The following is a 17,891-nucleotide window of genomic DNA, read 5'->3' as shown; positions in this document are numbered from 1 at the left end:
GTGCTGGGCTCCCCCATCATTGAGGATGGGAATATTTGTGGAGCCTCCTCCTCCAGTTAGTTGTTTAATTGTCCACCACCATTCACGGCTGGATGTGGCAGGACTGCAGAGCTTAGATCTGATCCATTGGTTATGGAATCGCTTAGCTCTGTCTATCGCATGCTGCTTACACAGTTCGGCATGCAAGTAGTCCTGAGTTGTAGCTTCACCAGATTGACACCTCATTTTGAGGTATGCCTGGTGCTGCTCCTGGCATGCCCTCCTGCACTCTTCATTGAACCAGGGTTGGTCTCCTGGCTTGATGGTAATGGTAGAGTGGGGGATATGCTGGGCCATGAGGTTACAGATTATGGTTGACTACAATTCTGCTGCTGCTGATGGTCCACAGCGCCTCATCGATGCCCAGTTTTGCATTGCTAGATCTGTTCGCAATCTATCCCATTTAGCACGGTGATAGTGCCACACAACACGATGGATGGTATCCTCATTGTGAAGGTGGGTCTTCGTCTCCACAAGGACTGTGTGGTGGTCATTCCTACCAATACTATCATGGACAGAAGCATCTGCGGCAGGCAGATTGGTGAGGACGAGGTCAAGTATGTTTTTCCCTCGTGTTGGTTCCCCCACCACCTGCCGCAGACCCAGTCTAGCAGCTATGTCCTTTAGGACTCGGCCAGCTCGGTCAGTAGTGGTGCTACCGAGCCACTCTTGGTGATAGACATTGAAGTCCCCCACCCAGAGTACATTTTGTTCCCTTGCCATCCTCAGTGCTTCCTCAGTGATGTGCCTTTGAAAAATTTGAAGAAGAACCTGTGTGAAAGACACAAATATCTATTTCATAGTGATACTATTGTTGAGATCTGGTTAGCAGACAAGTATGTATATAGGGTGGCGTAAGTACCGTAAAAACAAGTTGCACATACCACTTGTGGACATGAATGACGCCACTGTACCTAAGGAATTATTGATTGCAGGGCCAAATTTGTAATAACTGGACATGCTAACCCATATACGGCAGAGATAAACAAATAAGGTTCAGTTCAAAAGGGTTCGGTCTACTTATGGAAACATTAGACCTTGAACATGAGAACAGTCATTTGGAGAAAGCCTGAATACCATGCAAGCACAAGTAGGATAGGAAAATGTATTTTTTTAGATATATGTTATTTCCCAAGTACAAGGCACAGTGAATTACACTCACATCACTATTTATGTACCTAACACAATAGCTTCCACTTTGTTAGTAGAACAGGTAAGGTGCTTTTCACATATAGATGTTATGTAAATACAGGCAAAAAAATGATCCCTGTTTCCCAGGCAGTGTTCACAAATGCACATATGTTAATAGAGTTAGGAGTTCACAAATTACTCATAAAGTAAAATAGATTGAATAGTAAGCCCCTGAAGACATGGGCTAGCCATTCAGAACTTGGATGCTAACACCGTTGAGAACCCTGTACCCCTCAGGAAGAGGAATACACTGACGAAGCAATGTAATTAGAGTATCTTTAGACCATTAAAGAAACTTCTCGAATATCTAGAGTACTATTAATTACTTATAGTGTCAGCTAAAACAAGTTGATAGAACAATAATTTTATGTTGCGTAATGAACAATATTGTAATCAAAAGAGGTATCTGCATGCTTGCCAAAGCCAAACACAAGCAATGAGCCCCCAGGAAGAGGATGATGATAAAAATAACCTTACGTCAAAGCATCAGGCATTGGAGCAAGTGTCCCAGGTAAAGGAAGATCTTATCTAGGAATTTTTCCACTTCTTGCTGCAGAGAAACATAAATTATTAACTTATAACTGTGTGTGACGATACATTTCTCAGGCTGTTCTTTCATATGCTGACAAAATAAGGGTGTACCTTAGTGTAGTAATAAATACAGCATGAATGCTTAGTACATTTGGGGCCTGATTTTCCTTTTCGGGTTGGGACCCCGATCACAGCATTTCCGGGCCCCGACCCCTGACGTGGCGCTATTTTTGAACGTAAAATAAGTAATTGGCCTGGAAGCGAGTCCTGCGCCCAATTACTGGGGCCGGAAGTGGTATAGAGGCAGGAATGCGATCTTTAAAACAGCAGCCATCACTGGGCTTGCTGCTGCCATACAAGTGAGTCACCAGGATCTCAGAAGGCATGTGTAAGCAGGGGAACGCATCCCTTGCAGCCCTACATTGTGCTCCTCTGGCCTCATGCTGTCCAGGAGGTTGCATCTGCCGCAGCTCATCCTGGCTGCTCTGTCCAATGTCAGAGTAGCCTGTTCCCATCTCCGTCAGCTGGGCCTTGAATGTTCACCAGGCCTTCTTGTGCTAATATCAGTTGCCCCAGGCTCACTTCCCTATCTGGTCTTCTGTCACTCTCCAATGTGACATTAAACTTTTCTAGCTGCAGCAATATCCACACTGAGACACATCTGAAGCAGCCGAGCTTTATTTGCTGCCTCCGAGTTATTGTAATCAGCCCTTCCCATAGCCCTCATGGCCCTCCACATTGCTCATGTCTTCACAACCCTGTCATGTTCCCCCCATGGTTTCTTCCCCATTCCCAGCCTTTAAAAATTGCTGCCTGCTACTGACAAACCTGTTAATGAGCTCTTTAATGAGCTCAAAAGACACTTAATTGGAGGTGTGTGCCTGACCCGTTCCCTCCTTGCCGGTGGCACTTTGAAAATAGCATTGCATTCCGGAGTCAGAAGGACCCAGTGCCGACCTCTGAGAACATGATATTCAAATCGCACTTGTAGCCGTTGCCACTCTCAGCGGAGTTTGAAAATTTGGCCCTCAGAATTTGTTTCTATTTCTTGAGTGCGCATGCACAGTGTTAACATCATTATTATGATGATGCGTCACTGTGCTGACCGCTTATGGTACATATATTATAATAGTGGTTCTGTGTCTGCTTCTCCTCTTCTATGTGATCTGCTAATGGAAGGAGAAGAGATGGTGGATTCGTAGGTGATTCATGACGATATGCTTGCACTTCCCACCTACCTTAACATGAAAAGAATACACAGGCCTACCTGTAAGCCAGAAATAGTCTCTCCTATGCTGGCTGTGGGGCTTGGGAGGGTGATGGTTGGTGAGGGGGGGAGGGCGGGGTAGTGAGATATTCTGCATGCATGCTGCAGTTTCTTCTGTCGCCTGTCTAGAAAGAAGTACTGTCTTCAATGATACATACCTGTTCCTGTATCTTCAGCATGTAAGGCACGAATGGAGCGTAGGTGAGCAGTTCAAATATTGGCATGTAGAAACATAGATCAATGCAGTTAAATTAGGTCCCAGTATCCCTAACTCATATTTTTCAGTATCATGGAGTGTGGGCATTTTTTTTATTCATTCATGGGATGTGGGCGTCACTGGCTATGCCAGCATTTATTGCCCATCCCTAATTGCCCTTGAGAAGGTGGTGGTGAGCAGCCTTCTTGAACTGCTGCAGTCCATTTGGGTTAGGTACACCCACAGTGCTGTCAGGAAGGGAGTTCCAGGATTTTGAACCAGCGACAGTGAAGGAACGGCGATATAGTTCCAAGTCAGGATAGTGTGTGACTTGGACAGGAACTTGCAGGTGGTGATGTTCCCATGCATCTGCTGCTCTTGTCCTTCGAGGTGGTAAAGGTTGCGGGGTTGGAAGGTGCTGTCTAAGGAGCCTTGGTGCGTTGCTGCAGTGCATCTTGTAGATGGTACACACTGCTGCCACTGTGCGTTGGTGGTGGAGGGAGTGAATGTTGGCGCATTGTGTGCCAATCAAGCAGGCTGCATTGTTCTGGATGGTGTTGAGCTTCTTGAGTGTTGTTGGAGCTGCACCCATCCAGGCAAGTGGAGAGTATTCCATCACTCTGGTGGGGTGCTTCTAGAGTCTGCATTTACATAGGAGGATGTGGGGTCTAACGTTTCACATTGTTTGGGGTTGGCTGACCAGACAGTAGGGGTTTTCATCCGGGATTCCTCCTGGACTTCCTTTAACCTGCCCTCTTGGTCACTTTTTTCCCTTCTCTTTCTAAACGTTTGCCAGCTGTGTGCCTGCCTGTCTCCTTTTGTCCTCGGCGGGGGATCCCTTACAGTTCACCAGCCCTCTGCTGGAGGGTCCTCCTAACACTGGTACAGGACTTAAGGGTGCAGGTTTCACTGTAGGTTGGGGTTTCCCCTCAATCTGGCACGTGGCAACTCCTGCAGTTATCCACCACTTTGTGGAGTTTTGGCCAGTCAAACTGCTGTCTTATGTGGGCTTTGGTCTTTCGTATACCGGCATGCACAGTCACCGTAGTCTCGTGGCCCATCTTAATATTTCTCCCCGGTACCACTGTGGCAGCACTAACTGGTGAACGACTGTCCACCCCTTGCCCTCAGGTCTGTGAGGAGAACTCCATTTCCTCATCAGTACCTCTTTCTTTAAATATAGCAATCAGGAACTCCCTCTGCTTCACTTTCAGACTGGGCAGCCTGTGCTAACTCTCACAATACTGGGTCGGCTCGCTGAGCCTCACCGAGGGAAAATCCATTTAATTCATTCCCTGCGTCTCCTAACTTTCCAAAGAAAGTCTCAGACAGGCAGACCTCATGGTCATTTGCCTGCAGTGCCAATACAGTCTCCTCTGGGGGAGCTGGTTTGATCATGCTCTGATCTACTACACATTCAGGGAAACTGCAGGAGACCGTCTCTTGCCACTGCCCTGTCTCTCTGACCTCCTGTAGTCTTACTTTCACTACTTCGGGGGGCTACCACCTTCACCACGCCAGATCATTACCTAGGAGCAGGTCAACCCCTTCCACAGGCAAACTAGGGACAATCCCTACAGTCACTGGTCCCGAAGCTAGTCACACTCCAGGTGCACCTGTGTACAGGTACAGGCATACACTGCCCTCCAATACCATTCACTATCATTTTGGTGTTCACTGCACTCTCTGGGGGAAAGGTCAGGCCTTTCCCCAGTAAAAGGGATCTGGTGGCCCCTGTGTCCCTGAGAATCACTATGGGCTTGTTTGCCCCACTCGAGGGAAAAGGGGTTACTTTCCCTTCAAGTACAAAACCCTGATAACCTTCAGGAATCCTATTACCTTTTCCTGCACTGGCCATAGTAAGCTTCCTGAGTTGCACTCTTATTACAGTTAAAGCCACAGCTTGTTCTGCTGTGCTTTCCATCAGGGTCCCTTCTTCACTGAGCCGGTGTGCTCTGATTAACCCTACAGGTTTTCCCTTTAGTTTCCAGCAGTCAGCTTTTAAATGCCCTATCTTATTACAATGGAAGCACACAGGTCTCCGGATCTCACTCTTGCTCACAGCACCTTCCTTTTCAGCTGGAGGAGGGCGCCCTGTGTCTCCTGCTTTCCTTTCTCTTCCAGGACTGCCTGGGTAGATATCACCTTCCCACCCTCTGTCCTTTTCGGATTTGTGGGGGTGATTAGGAAAGGTTGTCCCCGAGAAACCAACTTATATATTAAAGCATACTCATTGGCCAGAACAGCTGCTTGCCAGGCTCCCCGAATCTGCTGCTCCTCTACATGGGTCTTTATTGAGAGTGGGAGAGAGTTTTTAAATTCCTCCAACAGGATTACTTCTCTGAGAGCCTCATAGCTGAGTTGTATTTTTAAAGCCCACAGCCACTGGTCAAAAGCCAGCTGCTTGCTTCTTTCAAACTCCAGATAAGTTTGATTGGCTTGCTTTTTGAGGGTTCTAAACTTTTGGTGATAGGCTTTGGGTACTAATTCATATGCCCCGAGGATAGCGTTTTTGGTCAGTTCATAATTTGATGAACTCGCATCTGGCAACAAGGAATAAACTTCATGGGCTTTTCTGGTTAGTTTGCTTTGCATTAAGACAGACCAGGTCTCAGTTGGCCATTTTAGCTGCCTTGCCAGTTTCTTAAAAGACACAAAAAATGTTTTCCTCATTGAATTTTGGAATTAATTGAGCGAGTTTTAGCAATCTTGTACCCAGCCCTGAATTCTGCTCCTCCATATTGGTAATGCTTTCACTGGGGGTTACTCTGTCACCCACTAGCTAACTCAAGCCGTTTTAACTCTTTTTCTTCCCATCATTTCGGGAACATTCTTTCTCTCTCTCTCTCTCTCTCTCTCTCTCGTTCCTTCTCCTGCCTTTCATTTTCTTCACATTCCTTTTGGAAGGCTCTCTCTTTCTCCTTCTCTTCTAATTCAAGTTTCCTTTGTTCCAATTGAATCTTTGCTAGCAGTACCCTCTCTGGATCTGCTTCTAACACTGCTTCTGCTTCTTCAGATTCTAGGGAAAAATGGTTGGCCACTAGCCTTAGGAGTTCAGACTTCCTAGCCTTGCCACGTACACTGATTCCACACTGCTCAGCCATTTTCCTCAACTCGTCCATAGACAGTGCTTTTAACTTATCCGAAGTTACTTCACCCTGGTTTGGAGAGCTACTCACTCCAGTTGTAGACATGTTAGTATTCAATCACACACAAGAAAACCTGTATTGAAATTTTGCTCTTTTTGATTGGGAACAATTTGGCTTCCCACTACCAATTTCACTTGATTGCCTGTGGGTAAAATTCCGGATGAAATGTGTCTAGGGGTCTTGTACTGTCTTCACCTGGTCTTATTGTAACAGGGTTTAATTTTAAACACACTGTGTTTTGAGCTCCCCCTTTGTGAATCCTTGTTCACAGCTTTCCAATTATAAGGCAAATAAGTGAGCACACCAGGTTTTCTTTAGGTTTAAAGAAGAAAACTGAAATTTATTAAACCTTAAACTTAAACTCTAATTCGGTTAACACCTACGGATACACACCATGTCCACGCTAGCATGCACACGCGATATGCACATGCAAATAGAGACAGAAAAGAGTAGAAAAATAAAATAGAGAGGTTTGAGGCAATCTTTGAAGAGGGGTTTTTACTGTGCTTCAAGCTCGCTGTAGGGTCCTTGATTGTAGGTAGTCTTGCTTTTCATTGGGGCCCAGTATTCTTCTTAAACTTTGTTCACTGTAAGAGCCTTTTCTCTCTTGGGGTTCATATGTCTTCAATGGTTTCCGAAGCTGGTGAGAGTGAGATGAGAGCTGACAGGAGAGAGGTGTTCTCAGTCCAGGAGCTAACAGCCTTCTGATTTTCAATTCCCTGTTGGAAGTTCAAATTCAAAAAACTCCAACAGTCAGCCAGCCATGTGACCAAACCGGTCCGACCACGTCTGTTTGTGTATTCGGCCATCTTAGCTGTTAACCTGGAATGCTAACCTTTCCACCTTCAACGTCTGGTAATCAAAAGTCCATTGTAGATTAAATTGGAGTAGGGAATAGTCCCCTTGTCCTTTGAAGTACTGTCTGTTGATGTGCTAATGTCTCTCTCCAGCCAAAGTCTCCAATTGTTTTTAAAGCAAGTTCTTTATTCACCATCAGCAGTTTAAAATCAATGTTCATGTGGCGAAATTCATTTTCCTCATTCTTGGCAGATTGGGGGCTTGTCTGATAGTATATATTATTCAATTTCAGTTTGGAGAGCAAAAAACTCTTGCTGCCCTGACTTTATCAATTGTGTAGTGTAATCCAAAACTCCTTCCATCCCAACTTGCATCTCCTCATGCACTGAGGCAAGGTACTTGTTCAGCTGTTCTTGCTGTAATAAAAATCTCTGAATGTTGCACCTATCTCGAAAATGATAGATTGAATGAATAATTAAGGAAAAGAGTTAAGGTGAATATCTAGCAACAATTTAGCATTGTGTATTGTGCTTCAAACTTTTGTCAAGCAAGTTCCCATTTGTAATGTATTTAAGATTTATCTTCTGTTGTCGATCTGTTATGAATTGTTTATTGCAATATCAAGTGAAACAATTAGTAATACTATTCTAATTCATTACCAAGAACCAAGATCCAAAGACGTTTAAGGCCTGCCAGCAATGTATGATTTTTAGAAACTAGCTACATTAAGTATATTTTATGATTATGTGGCAGATTTATAGGATTTATGGTATCAAATATACCATAGATGGAAACTGCATTGTATCCAACAATTTTTATGATTTACCTGGCACGAGGAAAACTGCTGACTACACACATACTCCCTCACTCTTACTTCTAAGTTGAATATATGATCACATTTCGTTCTGCCAGGGAAATAAATTATTTTTTTCAAGATATTGCTCCACGTTGGGCTTGTTTTGAAATTATTTTATATGGTTTTTTTTTATTGAGGTTTTTCAGCCAACTCTGATAATTTCCTTGATTATGGAAATTATTCTGGTCTTATTTACATTAGCATTCGATTTTTTAACTACAGGCTTTTTCTCTGCCTTCTCTTTAACTAAACTGAGAGATTTATATTCCCTAAAGAGTGGTTTATCCATTATTAGCTGGCAGTTTGGTTTTGTCATCAGAAGGGGAAACTCAAGTCTGTCTTGTTAAGATGTTTAATTTAAATGATTTCTTCTAACTTTCAATTAAATGGCCTTGCTATTGTTAGTTGAATTAAGGCATAAAACTGTGGTAAATTTTATGTTGGCATTTACAGAAGCGTCGAATCATACAGCATAGAGGAAAGCCATTCTGTCCATTGTATCTGTGCTGGCACTTTGAAAGCCCTATCCAATTAGTTTACTCCTCTTCTCTTTTCCCATAGACCTGGAAATTGCTCCTTTTCAAGTATATTTCCAATTCAATTTGAAAGTTACCATTGGAACTGCTTCCTCCACTCTTTCAGGCAGTGCATTCAAGATCATAACAACCCGTCGCATAAAGGCAATTCTCATTTCCCCCTAGATTTTTTGCTAATTACATTAAATCTGTGCCCTTTGATTACCAACCCTCCTGCCAGTGGAAACAGTTTCCCCCATTTACTATATATCAAAACCCCTCACAATTTTGAACGTCCCTAACAATCCACCATCACTGCCCCGCATCCACCACCTCCCCCACTCTCCAAAAACCTTCTCTGCTCTAAAGAAAACAGCTTCTCTAGATTCTTCACTTACGTGAAGTCACTCATCCCTGGTATCATTCTTGTAAATCTCATCTGCATGATCCAAGGCCTTGGCATCCTTCCTAAAGGGTGGAACCCAGAATTGGACATCAATGATTCCCCAGAATTAGGAGGGCAAGTGTGGGTAATTATTCGATTCACTCCACGGGATATCAAGAAATGACTGAAGGCACTGGATACTGCAAAGGCGATGGGCCCTGATAATATTTCAGCAATAGTACTGAAAACCTGTGATCCAGAACTTGCCGCAGCCCTAGCCAAGCTGTTCCAGTACAGCTACAACACTGGCATCCACCTGGCAATGTGGAAAATTGCCCAGGTATGTCCTGTACACAAAAAACAGGACAAGTCCAACCCGGCCAATTACTGCCCCATCAGTCTACTCTCAATCATCAGTAAAGTGATGGAAGGTGTCATCAACAATGCCATCAAGCTGCACTTGCTTAGCAATAACCTGCTTAGTGACGCTCAGTTTGGGTTCCGCCAGGGCCACTCAGCTTCTGACCTCATTACAGCCTTGGTTCAAACATGGACAAAAGAGCTGAACTCAAGAGGTGAGGTGAGAGTGACTGCCCTTGACATCAAGGCAGCATTTGACCAAGTATGGCATCAAGGAGCCCTGGCAAAACTGGAGTCAATGGGAATCAGGGGGAAAACTCTCTGCTGGCTGGAGTCCTACCTCGCGCAAAGGAAGATGATTGTGGTTATTGGAGGTCAATCATCTCAGCTCCAGGATATCACTGCAGTAGTTCTTTAGGGTAGTGTCCTAGGCCCAACCATCTTCAGGTGCTTCATCAATGACCTTCCTTCAATCATAAGAGCAGAAGAGGGGATGTTCGCTGATGATTGCACAATGATCAGCACCATTCGTGACTCCTCAGATACTGAAGCTGAATGCAGCAAGACCTGGACAACATCCAGGCTTAGGCTGATAAGTGGCAAGTAACATTTGCGCCACACAAATACCAGGCCATCACCATCTTCAACAAGAAAGAATCTAACCATCTCCTCTTGACATTCAATGGCATTACCATCGCTGAATCCCCCACTATCAACATCCTAGGGGCTACCATTGACCAGAAACTGAACTGAAGTAGCCATATAAATACCATGGCTACAAGAGCAGGTTAGCGGCTAGGAATCCTGCGGCGAGTAACTCACGTCCTGACTCCCCAAAGCCTGTCCACTATCTACAAGGCACAAGTCTGGAGTGTGATGGAATACTCTCCACTTGCCTGGATGGGTGCAGCTCCAACAACGCTCAAGAAGCTTGACACCATCCAGAACAAAGCAGCCCGCTTGATTGACACTCCATCCACAAACATTCACTCCCTCCACCACCGATGCACAGTGGCAGCAGTGTGTACCATCTACAAGATGCACTGCAGCAATGCACCAAGGCTCCTTAGACAGCACGTTCCAAACCTGTGATCTCTACCAACTAGAAGGACAAGGGCAGCAAATGCATGGGAGCACCACCACCTGCAAGTTCCCCTCCAAGTCACACACCATTCTGACTTGGAATTATATCACCATTCCTTCACTGGCGCTGGGTCAAAATCCTGAAACTCCCTCCCTAACATCACTGTGGGTGTACCTACCCCATATGGACTGCAGCGGTTCAAGAAGGCAGCTCACCACCACCTTCTCAAGAGCATTTAAGGATGGGCAATAAATGCTGGCCTAGCCAGCGACACCCACATCCTATGAATGAATAAAAAAAAGGAATTAAAGCGATTTGAGGTACCATTCAACTACATTACTTGCATTATAACAGTGACTACACTTCAAAATTACTTCATTGATTGTAAAGCAATTTGGAATGTCCTGAGGTCAAGAAAGGTGCTATATAAATGCAAGTGTTTCTTTTTTCAAGCAATTTCAAGAAAATGTATTTATTTATTATGATAAAATTTACTGCCCAGCTTTATGGGTCTTTTTTTAGCCCTAATGATCATAGCAGTCATTATACTGCAGAATTAGAATGGGCAGTAATCAATAACAATCCAGCCTGACGAACAAAGCATATCCCCACCAACAGTAAACCATTATGGCATATGTGGGTATTCAATATCTTTATCAACGTGTTGGATAACATTGTAAGGTGTGTCTCACTCACCATTTCTGAAGGAATTGCAGCAATCTTTTTGTCACTGATGGTATTTGATTGTTAGTGAGCTCTTTTGAGATCTTGAACAGTGACTAATCGATATGCTGGCCTCACATGTAGTATTATGGCTTTGCACAACATGAGAGATCTCAAAGATATTGATTGGAAGAAACAAAAGACATCTCTCCCAATAGTTGATCTTTCCTGAGTGTACTATAGTGGTATGCGGGCATCACATGTTCAACCCTTTGCTCTACATGTCTGACAAGTAGAGATAGCTTCAGTTTTAAATGTTGCGATTGAGATCCCAGAATTTTCTGAGAACACATTGGCCTGGATTCTGCTGTCAGTAGCGAAGTGGCAGTGCACGCTGCTGACCTCAAGGAAAACCACCAAAAAGAACAAGCAATTTCTGTGGCATGGATTTCACATTTCTTGGCATTAATTTGAATCTGGCTCTTAGGTGAGGGGAACGCCAGACCTTCAGTAACAGTGATGTCATATAGCAGGGTGAGCAGCTAATCAAATCGTAGAATTCTCACAGACAGCAAAGCAGGAAGTAAAATACACTAATTATACTTCATTTTTAAATAAATTTTGCAGACAGCGAAATAAATGATTGAGACATATACATTATAAACTGAAATATCATAAGCCTACTTCAAAAAAATTACATTAAAAAACTTGGAATTTTTAATCAGAATGGAAAAATTTGACATTACACGAATATAAAATTCATATTCTAGGGCCAAAGAGGTTCCTCAGCAGTACTAATGATTTAGTTCGCCATTAAAAACCCAGTTACACCTCATTAACAAGGTGTAATTTTTTAGGGCTTTTACAGCGATATTACAGCGTAGGAGGGAAAATTCTTGTCACTTCGTGATTTCTGATAGATTGCATTCTGTGGGGACTTATGCAGCGCACCCTGTCAGAATTCCTGACAGCAACGTCTGGATTTCCACATTTAATTGCACACGTGCAGACTCCAGAATTTACTATAATAAAGACTGAAAGTGCTGGAAATACTAAGCAGGACAAACAGCATCTGTGGAAAGAGAAGCAGAGTTAACATTTCAGGTCTGTGACCTTTCATCAGAACTGGCAAAGGTTAGAAAAGAATTATGTTTTAAGCAAGTGAAGGGGGTGTGGTGGGGAGGTGGGATTGGTGAGGAAGAGAACAAAAGGGAAGGTGTGTGATAGGGCAGAGGGCAGGAGAGATTAAATAACAAAGCTGTCATGGGACAAAGGCAAAGAGTGTGTTAGTGCTTGTGGTGAAATACAAAGCATTAGTGCAGAGAGAGCACTAATGGCAGAATAATGAGCAGCTCTGTCTACATGAATAACAGGCACATGGTTAAAAAATAAAATAAAATAAAATAATAAAAAAAAGAAAAATATTTAAAAAGGCCAACCATGCTCTGAAATTATTGAACTCAATGTTAAGTCCGTAAGGCTGTCAAGTGCCTAATCGAGAGATCAGGAGCCACTCCTTGGATTTGCTGTCAGTTTCAAAGAAGTAATGATGAAGACTGCTGACAGTTTCTCCATCATTAGTAAAAATCTGGGACCATTAAAATAAAGAGCAGCTGAAAAAAATACCGACATACTCATTTAAGATAACAAACTTTCAAATATTGTCATATTTTATTTATGTATCGGAAGATCAGGGGAATAATGTATGGATAAGAGCTAATTGAAGCAAGGAAGGGTTTATCTTGAAGGACAACCCTTCAACTTCCTATCATATCCACCCACCTAAAATATATGAAATATAGCCAGGAACAATGTAGTCAGTAAAATTGAATGCTTAGGGCCCAATGGTCCCAAATCCACATTATTTTTGTGGGATCGGAAGGAGTAGGAGTGTCCCTCCATTCTTTCCTGAGATAATGTGTACTAGCTCCTACTTCAGTGTCACCTACATTATGATGTGGTTCAAAGCCCAAAATCTGGGGCTCCTCAGACCTCCCCATTTGAGCCTGGGCTGTTAACACTTTGTGGTTAAGGCACCCAAAAATAGGGGTGCCCAAATTCCTAGGTCCACATGTCAACACACACACACACACAGAACAGAATCAGAACTACTCAGCTGGTTTGGCAGCGTCTGTGGAGAGAGAAACAGTTAACGTTTCAGAATGATGACCTTTCATCAGACATCCTTGGTGCCCTGAAGCCGGCCAGGCTGCCAGATTTTGAGACAATCTGGATTTGACCGGCTGCCCTGAGGTGATCAATCTCCCTCTGCAGCCTTCTGGCCCCATGTTAATGAGGCCCAACTTTCAAAATGGACTGCGCCTTTCACCGACACTACTGATACTGCTGACAGCGATGAATAAAATCTATCCTGCTTTTTAGAAGCTTATTATTTTAGTGAGTACTGAAGTAATAAATAATAGATGCTGGGGTTGGGAACTATAAACGCCAATTAGTAAATGTGTTGAAAAAGAAATTTTGCATAATACTTTCAAATTCCACATCTAAGCAGTCTGTGATTTAAAGTAAACCCAAGGGAACTTTGGCAGGTGCAATGACTGTTGATCTAAATTATTATTATTACATTTACTGTGGTAAGCAAAAACAATAATAACTTACATTTTTATAGCACCTTTAATGTTGTAAAATATCCCAAGGCATTTCACAGAGATGTAATCAGGCAAAAATAGTTGCTGAGCTAAAGGAGATATTAGGGGCTTGATTTTCAGCCCCTGCCGAGACTAGGATCGGACGTGGGTGGAAGCCAAAAACAGCCAGTAGCTGGCGTGCCAGTTCCCCATCTCCATCCCGCCTCCCGGCCATTTTTGCGGAGGTGGGATCGGGTTGCAGCAGCTCTACCCGCCCTCATCACATCTTGTTAGAACATAATTGAGGCCAATTAAAGGAGGCCGAGTAGAATTTTCCAGTCATCCTCCAGGTTCCCGCAGGGAGCAGGGACCTGTTAGGTACCTGGAGGCAGCCTCCCAGTGGCAGGCCAGGAGGCCAGCTCTCCAGGCATGGCTAGAGGCCCTCCCTGCCTGGGTGCAAGAACAGCCACAGGCCACCATGTAGAGGGGATTCCGCCCCCCCCCCCCAACAACCCGCCCCCACCACTCCACAGTGGAGGCCTGGCTTTAAAAGCTATTTTTAATTTAAGATTTTAAAATGATGGAAAAAACATGCCTCCATTTTGAAGCACCCTCTCTCTTACTTACCTTACATTGCAGGCTGCTGCTCCTTTCAAGCTGGAAGGTCTCTGATTGGCCCTCCAGCTTCAAGAACACGTCTGCTATCCTTAATTGGACAGCAAGCTTATCCCCATGACAATTAAGGGGGAATTCCTCCGGAAAATCCCAATGAGTGGCTTTCCCCTTGGGTGAGGGTTCGGCACCCGAAAACAGTCCCCACCTCTTTTTCCCACGTCCAGAGGGAAAAGCCAGCCTTCAGAGAGGGTTACATAGAATTGCCTAATAGTGCAGAAACAAGCCATTCAGTCCAACTGATCTATCTCACAGTTAAAACTCCACCGGAGGCCCCTCTCACTTTGATGACCTGGTTCCCTATCCCTCTATACTTCATTTCTTCCTCTTATATACATTAAACCTTTTCTTAAATGTGACAACATTATTTGCTTCAACCATTCCATGTGGCAGCGAATTTCATGTTCACACCACTTTCTGTGCAAAGAAATAGATTCTAAATTTCTTATTTGATGTTAGTGACTATCATAGATTTATGGCACCTTGTCTCGGTTCACCCACAAATGGAAACAGCTTCTCCACATCATCCTTTCATAATTTTAAAGATCTCTATCGGGTCTCCACTCTTAAGAGAAAAGTACCCCGGCTTGCTCAATCTTGCCTGGCAGATGCATCCTCTCAAAAGCTTAATCAAAGAGATGGGTTTCGAAAAGTGCTTTCAAGAAGGTGAGGAAGAGAAAGAGTTGGAAGAGTTTAGCGAAGGAATTTGAGAGCAGGGAATCTAGCTGGCTAAAAGATATGACCACAAACAATGGGGCGAGCAGGATTGAGGGATGCACAAAAGGCCAGAGTCACGGAGAGGGTTGCTGGTGAGTGGAAAGGTGCAGGATGAAATAGGACTAGTAGAGGTTTGGAAAACTGAAGTTTAAAGAGAGGAAAAATGAGAAATTGGGCAGGATAACATTGGAGTAGGTAAGTCTAGAAGTGACAATGACATAGATGAGGATTTTAAGGGCAGATAAGCTCAGTCAGACACAGAGGTAGGTGATGTTATGGAGGTGGAAGCAGGCAATCTTTGTAATGGAAAGTCTATGAGGTTGGGAGCTCAGCTCCGAGTCGAATAGAATATCATGATCAAGAACAGTCAGATTGTAACAGAAAGCGTACAACAGCTTACTTTAGAATAAAGTAACAAGCCACCAGACAATCCTGACTTGGACATATATCGCCATTCCTTTATCATCCCTTTTTTCAAAACTCTGGAACTCCCTGACTACCAGCACTGTAGGAGCATGTTCATCACATAGACTGCAGCAGTTCAAGAAGGCAGCTCACCACCACCTTCTCAAAGGCAATTAGCGATGGGCAATAAATGCTGACCTTGCCGCCAATGCCCATATCCCAAGAATCAAATTTTGCAAAGCGGGAAAAAATAGGTACTTTGAAAAAGATGCACCCTAACCTAAAATGAACCCTGCCATGGTTAGAGCACACAATGTTCAAGTTGAATAAAAACAGAAAATCTAGAAGATTAAAGATCTGCAAATATCTTGTGTGACTTGTCAATGGGTCTTCACCAAGATTATTAATCTGCTCTTTCTGTTTCAGATGTTGGTGGACCTATTGTGTATTTCCTGCTGCCGTTTCAGATTTCTGGAAATAGGTTTTTTTCTCTGTTCAAGTTTCTCTTTTGATTTTCACCAGGTGCAACAGCTATCCATTTGAAGGTTTATATGTTGACCACATCACACTTGACAACCACATTGAGATTTCTCTGCACCAGAGTCACACTGATGTAAGTTATACTCTCACAACATTTCACTCTGCAGTCTTAATTTCTTCTACTCTCTTTTCCCCAGCATAACATGCTTCCATTGCTTTGCTAGTTGAGGATTAATCTACTACTCTTTTCTCTGGTAACGAAGCAGTGGCCAAGGAAGACATATTGCTCACTTAAACTGCCTTTTGGCATCATGATTTATACTTGTTTGCAGCCTGGAAATCTGATACCCATAAATTGATTGTACTGTCATACAGGATCCATTAGGCAAGCCCTCAAAGCCAGCATAGCTCCTTCATCCTATTCTGCAGTGAGGGCACTTAATTAGGTCATAATAACTCTGCTGGCTTAATGCCGTAATACTATATTAGCTGTTAAATGACAAGCTATTTTTATTGTGGCCCACAAATTTTATTGTATATATATATTAGAGGCAGCTTTTATATTAAACACACATGACACAGCTGGCAAGAACAACATTGAATACAATATATTGTAAAAATGTTTTTAAAATATATTTTATTCTCACACATTAAAGATGAATATTACTCTGGGTAGGTGTAGATAAAGGCAAGAATTTTAACTTTTAAAGGAGTAAATTATTTCTGAGGTACTTCAAAGCATACAGATTGATGCATTTTAAGGATGCTATACTGTAGAAGATAATGCTGAATGTTGCACAGTACAATAAGAAGATGGCCTACTTAAAGAAAACAAGAGTTTGGATTGAATCCCAATGCAGACTTTGGATTGTAGGGAAACCTGCTTATTCATAGTGTAGGTTAAAAGATTTGAGAAGATGTAAATGATCCATAGACAATTACCTTAAACGATATATTGAAAAGCTCACTTTCAAAGTGCGTTCTAATCTCACCCAGGCTGATGAGGAAGAAAACTATTCAGAGGACAAGTAACACAGTAGTCGGGATTTTGTCAGCCCATTGAGGACAAGCTGGGAAGTGGGAGTGGTGGGAAAATGGTGCAAAAGTCACTGGGAGATGAGTTGAAATGGAGGCATTCTCCAAAATCAGCAGTAGAAGCAAGTCATTCAAGACAACAGCACATCATAGTGTTTACGCTGTCAGGGGATATTCCCAGTGGCAGGAATGGCAGCTGCTTGGCCGCCCGCAGGTCGCCAAATAATTAAAGAGCCAATTGATGGCCATTTTCCTGGGCCACAGGCATAGGGCTCCCTGCTACATGGGAAGGCTACCATGGGGGAGGCAGGGGTGGTGGTGGTGGGGGGGAGGGGGGACCTTGGTTTCTGGAGGCTCCAGAAGAGGGGGCCCCAGCAGCAATGTCCACCCATGGAGAGGTTACTCCTCTGAGTGCCAGGGCTTGTCTACCTGGCCCCGGCACAGAAATAAGTTTTTCAACTTGCCTGCGAATGCACCTCAATATGGAGGCACCCTCTCTTTCCCCTTTGCAGCCTCAGCAGCAGCCACCTCAATCAGTGGCGCAGGTGTAACTGCAGAGCTGCTGACCCTCTGATTGGGCCAACAGCTTGGAGAGGAAGCCCACCATCCTTAATTGGACAGCAGGCCTGGTTATAGCCAATTAAGAGGCCACGGTCCGACTGCCACCACAGTCCCGCTGCCGCCGTGGTCCCACTGCCCTCCCGCACGGGCTCAGGACCCACATTGGATCCTGGCAGCAGGATTCCTAGCCAGTGTTTCTTGCACGTAGTGTCCACTGGTTTTATTGTAGAACTGCGAAGAGGTCACTTGTCTTCCTTATGGTAGGTGGCACAGGATAACCTAAGAAATGGGAGAGAATGTGAGATCCACCAAACAGAAATCTATTGTTTTTTTGTTGCTTATTTGATTTCTATCATATACTTTACAGTTTTGCAGTCAAATAAATCTGGGCAATCTGTG

At 43.7% G+C, this 17,891-nt stretch overlaps 1 protein-coding gene across 2 annotated transcripts in view; it reads right to left on the bottom strand.

Annotated features, from left to right (window-relative positions):
* LOC137378504 (eyes absent homolog 2-like) overlaps positions 1-1,782 on the bottom strand; it is a 310,299-nt gene extending 308,517 nt beyond the window's left edge. For both annotated transcript variants that reach the window (XM_068048842.1, XM_068048844.1), the window contains exon 1: positions 1,708-1,782. In XM_068048842.1, coding sequence (XP_067904943.1) covers positions 1,708-1,724 — 17 coding nt within the window. In that variant the 5' untranslated portion in view covers positions 1,725-1,782. The remainder of the gene's footprint in view (positions 1-1,707) is intronic.
* Between the last annotated feature and the right edge of the window lie 16,109 nt (positions 1,783-17,891).

This window comes from Heterodontus francisci, chromosome 16 (genome assembly GCF_036365525.1).
Source record: "Heterodontus francisci isolate sHetFra1 chromosome 16, sHetFra1.hap1, whole genome shotgun sequence".
NCBI lineage: Eukaryota > Metazoa > Chordata > Chondrichthyes > Heterodontiformes > Heterodontidae > Heterodontus > Heterodontus francisci.
Note: the sequence above shows the minus strand (reverse complement) of the source record. Positions and strands in the feature narration are given on the sequence as shown.